Source organism: Trachurus japonicus, chromosome 16 (genome assembly GCF_045865225.1).
Source record: "Trachurus japonicus isolate A0001 chromosome 16, Traja_1.0".
Taxonomy (NCBI): domain Eukaryota; kingdom Metazoa; phylum Chordata; class Actinopteri; order Carangiformes; family Carangidae; genus Trachurus; species Trachurus japonicus.
This window is the reverse complement of record NC_140922.1, coordinates 35912158-35920166: the sequence shown is the minus strand read 5'-3', so window position 1 is coordinate 35920166 and position 8009 is coordinate 35912158. Positions and strand designations below refer to the sequence as shown.

General features: G+C 39.9%; 1 protein-coding gene and 1 long non-coding RNA gene across 2 annotated transcripts; one reads left to right on the top strand and one right to left on the bottom strand.

The window, feature by feature from the left end:
* The first annotated feature begins 1703 nt into the window (after positions 1-1703).
* On the top strand, positions 1704-2418 carry LOC146972822 (uncharacterized). The gene is made up of 3 exons (XR_015037908.1): positions 1704-1778; positions 2138-2241; positions 2284-2418. It is a non-coding gene; the product is annotated as an uncharacterized LOC146972822 (long non-coding RNA).
* Positions 2298-7677, bottom strand: s100v1 (S100 calcium binding protein V1). Its single transcript, XM_085803185.1, has 3 exons — positions 7591-7677; positions 4493-4621; positions 2298-2479 (listed from the first exon to the last, which is right to left on the bottom strand). The coding sequence occupies exons 1-3, from the start codon at positions 7600-7602 to the stop codon at positions 2309-2311; spliced, it is 312 nt and encodes a 103-aa protein (XP_085659311.1). The 5' UTR covers positions 7603-7677; the 3' UTR covers positions 2298-2308.
* Between the last annotated feature and the right edge of the window lie 332 nt (positions 7678-8009).

Below are 8009 nucleotides of genomic sequence, written 5' to 3'. Positions count from 1 at the left end.
TCCGTACACTCACACACTCGACAGTAACACAAATGTCATCGGTAACACATGTTTAGTTTTGTACGGAGTCACAAAAGTGGCGACATTAACCATTTTTCCCATTTTCCATGAACAGTTTTCCATCTTATTTTCTTTCTTGCCATTTTTTTTTCATACTAATTTTTAAGTTAGACATTTCTTTGTTGTCTTTTTTCTATGAACATTTTAGTAATTTAATAATTTTTTTAACACATATTTACTTATTTTTCCAGGTGTTATTGATCGTTCATTGGTCTTAGAGGTTGATTGCGTGTTTCTGTTGTTTAGAGTCATCTTTGTTCCTCCATACGCTCACACACTCGACTGTAACACAAACGTCATCAGTAACACATTTAGTTTTGTACAGAGCCACAAAAGTGAAAACATTAACCATTCATAGGAACTCACAGTTTTTCATTTCAATTTATATTTCATATACATTTTTTAACTTGGAAATTTCTAAAAATTTAGTAATTTAATAATTTTTTAACACATTTACCAATTTTTTCAGGTGTTATTGATGTGTTTAAATATCTGTATGTTGGTTTTATACCTTTATACCATGTTATAACAGTATCATTGGTCTTAGTGGTTGATTGAGTGTTTCTGTCGTCTTTGTTCCTCCGTACACTCACACACTCGACTGTAACACAAACGTCATCGGTAACACACGTTTAGTTTTGTACGGAGGCACAAAAGTGACAACATGAATCATTTTTTCCATTTTCCATGAACAGTTTTCCATCTTATTTTCTTTCTTGCATTTTTTTTTTCATATTTTATTCATTTATTTAACCTTTATTAACCCAAGCAAGCAAATAAAGAACAAAATTCATATTAATTTTTAAGTTGTAATTTCTACGTTATTTTTTTTCTCTGAACATTTTAGTAATTTAATCATTTTTTTAACACATATTTACTTATTTTTCCAGGTGTTATTTATCGTTCACTGGTCTTAGTGGTTGATGGAGTGTTTCCGTTGTTCACAGTCGTCTTTGTTCCTCCGTACACTCACACACTCGACTGTAACACAAACGTCATCAGCAACACATTTAGTTTTGTACAGAGGCACAAAAGTGACGACATTAATCATTCATAGGAACTCACAGTTTTTAATCTTATTTTCTTTCTTGCACATTTTTTTTCATATTAATTTTTAAAAGTTGTAATTTCTTTGTTGATTTTTTTCTATGAATATTTTAGTAATTTACTAATTTTTTAACACACATTTACCAATTTTTCCAGGTGTTATTGGTGTTTCTAAATATCTGTCTGTTTGTTTTATACCTGGCATGTTAAAGGGACAACGAGGAGTTTCTATTTGGTTATAAAAAAGTCTCATAATAATGTGGATGAATCTACGTTACCACTTGTTAATGGTCCATTTTAGATAAATCTATGGTTTTGTCTCTATGGTTATTTTGTTATTATTAGTGGTGGTGGAAATGCTGGGCGAGTCGACCAGCGTTTCTTTACTTTCGGTTTCGTGGCGAGTCATGAGAATAACGCCGCCGAATCTCCGTTTATGGTGGGAACTACGACGGTATGTGATCGTCTTCCAACCTCTGACTTTAATTCTTGATGAATGAGTCTGTCTTGCGCCGGTCAAAGAATTTCACGGTGCGGAGGCTCATAAATGTAGTGTGGAAACACTTCGCTTTAACAAAACTCCTCGTTGTCCCTTTAAAGAGAAAACTGTGTGTTTCTCTACATGTTACAACAGTATCATTGGTCTTAGTGGTTGATTGAGTGTTTCTGTCGTCTTTGTTCCTCCGTACACTCACACACTCGACTGTAACACAAACGTCATCAGTAACACACGTTTAGTTTTGTACAGAGCCACAAAAGTGACAACATGAACCATTTTTCCCATTTTCCATGAACAGTTTTCCATCTTATTTTCTTTCTTGCATTTTTTTTCTTCTTTTTTTTTTCTTTATTTAACCTTTATTTACCCAGGCAAGCAAATAAAGAACAAAATTCATATACATTTTTAAGTTGTAATTTCTTCGTTATTTTTTTTCTATGAACATTTTAGTAATTTAATAATTTTTTAACACATATTCACCAATTTTTCCAGGTGTTATTGATCGTTCATTGGTCTTAGTGGTTGATGGAGTGTTTCTGTCGTCTTTGTTCCTCCGTACACTCACACACTCGATTGTAACACAAACGTCGTCAGTAAAACTCTTCTTGGTCTCAGTGACCTCCACCTCCTGGGGGGTCGGGGGGGCGTGGCTTCAGCTTTAGGGGGCATGGCCACAGGGGTTGTGGCTTTAGGGGCGTGGCTTCACTGCAGCAGGCAGCTGCACTTGACGCTCTTCTCCTTGTGCGTGGCGGCGAACAGCTGCACGGCCTGTTGGTCGACCAGAGTCCAGAAGTTCTGGAAGGAGACGCTCTGACCGCTCTGGACGCCCATCTGCTCCAAGACCCGACCCAGACCGTCCTCGCCGTCCACGGTCTGAAGACAGGAAGCAGATGGAAACAGTTAGAGGGAGGGGGAGGGGGTGATGTCATAGTGATGTCAGCTGTGAGGAACGACATCAACAGCTGAGGGATCTCCACACCAACACACAGGAAACACGGATCAAGACTGAGCTCAGCTGGACCTGCAGAGACCTCACAAAACCTTCTTAAGAAAAAAAATCTTCTTAAGTGAATTCATGCAAAACCACTGATGCATGTTGCCTTCAGGGACAGTTTTTCATCAACAGTCTCTGTATTTCCCTCTACAACAACTCTGTGTGGTAACGTTGTGTTATTATCTCATAGTGTGGTGAATGTGCAGCTCACAACTTGTCCACCAGAGCGTTGTGGAGTTGTTGGATTGTGTATTTGATGAGTTTGATGAGGGAAACCAAGAAATCCCATAATGAGCCTCCGTAGCGTAGCTCTGAGCAGCTCACGGCTCTGCTCCGCCGTTCTAAAAACAGCTTGCACCGACAATTAAAGGTAACGAACCTACTGCTATGACTATAGGGATTATGGCAATGGGCCAATTTGCCAAAATGTTGAACTATCCCTTTAACATTGAAGTGGTGTTGACATGTACCTGACTCCCTTACATGGCCATGCTGAGGTATCTATGCTGCACCCCTCCCCCGCTGCTCTGCTGTGGCTGTTTTAGAAACCGCAGACTAACCGTACTGTCGACTTTATTTCTCGCTGTAGCGCCGTTATTACGTCACTTTGTTATTAAGTTTTAATATTTTTCATGCAAGACAGTAACTGTTTAGATCCCCAATGTGCGGTTAGTTTATCCAAACGACGGCTGTTTAGACGTTTGCTCCGACGTTTCAGGTGCAGAGCTGCTCGGCCGGCCAACCTCCGTCGTCATCCCGGGGGAGAAAACGATCACCAATTAAAGCAAAAGTAAGGTGAATGTTTGTGTTAATATTAGTCTTAAATAGTTGTATCTTCCGACAGCAATCACTTCTATAGAGTGTTTGGTCTGAAACACGGGTCTGTCAGTCACTCTGCTCTGCTCTGAGCCCAGGAGAAAACTTTCCTTGTATCCTACAACCTTTATCCAATGAGGAGAGAGAACGGCATAAAGGGGCAGTCCTCTCTGTGTGTGCAGCCAAGGGATGCGCCTGAATGTGGTGGCGTAGGGACGAGGACCAATAGATCCATGACGAGGGCGGGGGCTGCTAACTCCATCTGCTGACAGGAAGTTATGGTGCGTTCAAGGCAACTCGTAACTCGTGTTTTTCCGACCTGTGAAGTGGTACCAGTTCGATCTGGTACGAGTTCACGGGTCAGAAGTTACGAGTGGCCGTTATAGTGACTTTCACAGGTAAAACAGGTCGGAGAAACACGAGTGGGTTGCCTGGAACGCTACAAAGTCGTAAGTTGTGACTTGAAGCTGTAATTTACGGTTTCAAAAGCCTGCCTGGAACGCAGCATTAGCAAAAACGACCGGATCGCTTACTTCTGCTTTAACTTACTCGCAGGTTTTTAGAGGTTTACCACCGGCTGGTTACATTATTTTTAGGAGATAAATGTTGGTCTCAGTGATGAAATCTAACACCTGTATCAGTAGCATTACTCTGTGAGTTGAGTCGACCTGAGGTTTGTGTAACTGTCTGAACCTGCTCAGGCAGACTGAGCTGAGCTGAGCTGAGCTGAGGCAAGGCAAGGCAAGGCAAGGCAATTTTATTTGTATAGCCCGTTTTTACAAACAGTTTGTCTCAAAGGGCTTTACATGGTATCGTAACAACATCCTCTGTCCTTAGACCCTCACATCGACTGAGGAAAAACTCCATGGAAAACCCTTTTAACAGGGAAAAGTCGGAGAAACCTCAGGGTGAGCAACAGAGGAGGGATCCCTCACCCAGGACGGACAGACGGGACATAGATGTTGTTACAGACAAGAAAACAGTTTACAGTTTGTCACAGAATGTGCGAAATAGCTGTGAGCTGTGCTGTGATTGGACGACGAGCTGTGATGTCATGTCACAGTATGCTCCGGTACCTTGGCCAATCCTGGCAGCTGTGTGGAGATCATGGTCTGGAACTGGGTGGTGTTCATGGTCGGCGCGTCGTCGGCTCCTTTGTGGAACTCAGTGACCAGCGTGTTGATGGCCAACTCCAGGTCTGAGTACTGCAACAAGAAACCAGTAATCAATAATCAATAATCACATAAACATGAGACTTAAAGGGATAGTTCAACATTTAGTCAAACTGGCCCATTTTCATAATCCCTATAGTCATAGCAGTAGGTTCGTTACCTTTAATTGTCGGTGCAAGCTATTTTTAGAACGGTGGAGCAGAGCAGTGAGCTGCTCAGAGCTACGCTACAGAGGCTCATTATGGGATTTCTTGGTTTCCCTCATCATCAAACTCATCAAATACACAATCCAACAACTCCACAACGCTCTGGTGGACAAGTTGTGAGCTGCACATTCACCACGCTATGAGATAATAACACAACGTTACCACACAGAGTTGTTTTAGAGGGAAATACAGAGACTGTTGATGAAAAACTGTCCCTGAAGGCAACGTGCATCAGTGGTTTTACATGAATTTCCCTCTAAAACAACTCTGTGTGGTAATGTTGTGTTATTATCTCATAGCGTGGTGAATGTGCAGCTCACAACTTGTCCACCAGAGCGTTGTGGAGTTGTTGGATTGTGTATTTGATGAGTTTGATGAGGGAAACCAAGAAATTAAAGGTAACGAACCTACTGCTGTGACTATAGGGATTATGGCAATGGGCCAATTTGACAAAATGTTGAACTATCCCTTTAATGGATCAATAATCTTAGCAGATCAAAGTGTTTCTCTACATTTTCGTTGCTTTTCAACAGCGCAACAAAAGGACCAACATGTACGAATGTGAACAATGACAAGAACAAAGCAACACAACATGGAAAAAAAAAAAAAAGGAAAAGATAAAATGTTTGATTTCCAGTTCCACCCTGTAGTAACGGCCAACAGATTGCTGGAGTGACATACCATAATAACTCTCCTCCCTCTCTTATTGCACCCAGAGCCACAGGGCGGGGGCTCTGAGATAAATCTGTCCTGAATACTTTGTTGATGAATAATTTTACATTTTCCCGTAGGTTTTGTGTCGTGTGTAAAGAAAACAGATCGTTACCAGAACATTTACAAAGCTGATTAAACTGGAGGAAGAGGATAAAACAGACTGAAGCTTGGTTTTAAACATTCATTTGTAACGTTAAAAAGCTTAAAACTAATGTGTATTTCTGTTGCAGGTGTAAAACTACGACATCCACAAAGCAAGGAATAGAAAAGTTGTACAAGTATGTCTCAGTTTAAGAAAATGTTTAAAAAAGAAAAGATAAGTATCTACAAAAAAGAGGAAGGAGAAAGAGAAAAAGAAAAAGATAGATAGATTTTGTCATTACTATGTTTCATCATCTTTAATATTTTGAAACAGAGAATAATACTGGTGTTGATAGTAAGACAATGTAACTATAACAACAGAGAGGGGCAGGTATTATAAGTGTTTCTTCATTCTGCTGCTTTTCATTCATGGTGACAATGTGTAGCTACATTATGTATATGTGCAACTATGTGAGAATGTACAGTACATACCATGAATTAAATAAATCAAAAATGAAATGAAGAGTTCCCCTCCTCTCTCACATCTGGGTCCAGTTGTTCAGAGGTACTAGGAACTAGATTCTGGATCAAATCTCTAAAATGAGTTGTTTCTAAACTAAAACCAGGTCAGAGTCTCTGTTTTAATCTGGATCAAACCTCAGTTTGTGTTGATCAGAACTTTGTAGTGGGATCAGGAAAACTGTGATCCAGAACATCTGGATTATTCTGATTCAGCAGTTTGGTGTATTCATTCAGGAACAACATGGGATTTGACTGTGACTCACAGAGCTGTCGACCAATCAGAATCCAGACTGATAAGATCTGAGTCTCTGATTCAAACTGAAGCTGAAGTTAATCATTCATCACTTTACTACTACTGTACTACAGAGTACTACTACTACTGTACTACAGAGTACTACTACTACTGTACTACAGAGTACTACTACTACTGTACTACAGAGTAGTAAAGTAGGACTCAACACACATTAGCTCTGGATGCTAAACCTGCAGCTAACATCACGATAATAGTAATAGTACTCTCAGTATCAGTAGTAATAGTAGTAACAGTACTATCAGTATAGCAATAGTACTCTCAGTTTTATAGTAATAGAACTCTCAGTATCAGTAGTAATAGTAGTAGTACTCAGTTTTAGTAGTAATGAATGAATGAATGAATTTATTTCGGTATATCAAGCTTATAGAACCTAAAGGATGTAGGTTGAAGCCAACGCTTATACCCCGACCCCTTTTACCTTAAAAAATTATTTAAAAAAAAAAAAAAAAAAATATATATATATATATATATATATATATATATATATATATATATACGCATTAATACAATAGGATCAGATCACAGACATTTGAAATTAATCAGTACACTTACATTTCTCATCACAACAAAATAAAGAATTGTACACAGCGCATAACACCAAATAGTACAAAATCATTGAACTTCATTTTCCATACTGTAACGAGAGATTATGTTGTTCTTCTAAAGTTTTTTAAAGCTGATTAGAGTAGCCTACAGCATCATTTAATATTTTCAGGACAATTATTCCAGATGTTAACCCCTCTAACAGAAAGACAGTGATTCTTTACAGTAGTTTGAGTCTTTGGTTTCTCAAATAATAATAGTGGTCTTCTCAGGTTAGAACTGGAATCCTTCATTTTAAACAGATTCTGGATATCTGGAGGTCAGAAGAAGTTTATTTTTTGCTTTGTACATGGTTTGTATTGTAATGTAATCAACTAAGTAATAGTAATAGCAGTTGTACTCTCAGTTTTAGTAGAAATAGTACTCTCAGTACCAGTAGTAATAGTAGTAACAGTTCCATCAGACTCAGGTGAGTCAGTCAACAGGTAAAAACCTCTCAGTCTGTTTCCCTCCGTTCAGCTTCAACCCCTCCCTCCCCCCTTCCTTCTCCTCCTCCCTCATCGATACCTGATCACGGATCGATCACCAGTCAGATCGATCACCAGTCAGATCGATCTTCTTACCTTCGTCGCCATTTGTGCAGAAGAAGCTCCGAGAAAAACTCCACGAGACACGAGACTGACGGAGCAGCAGCACACACTTTACACACTCACAGACACACACAGAGACACACACCGTTTCCTGCCGGGGCTGAGTCCTCCCACTGAGCACACACACACACACACACACACACACACACACACACACACACACACACGCACGCATGGTTTGAATATTTGTGTTTGTAAAACTTGGTCTTTACACACTGAGGTCTTATCAGCCACACCCAGACTACACACACACACACACACACACACACACACACACACACACACACACACACACACACACACACACACACACACACACACACACACACACACAGCAGTACAGCCGGTCTGTTGTTGAACACCTGGGGTCCTGTGGTCCAGTGTTTCCATGG

Coding starts and splice junctions, on each gene's coding strand:
- s100v1 (XM_085803185.1), bottom strand. Junction 2,480..4,492: donor AGCTGCCAGGATTGGCCAAG/GTACCGGAGCAT, acceptor TCCTGTCTTCAG/ACCGTGGACGGCGAGGACGG.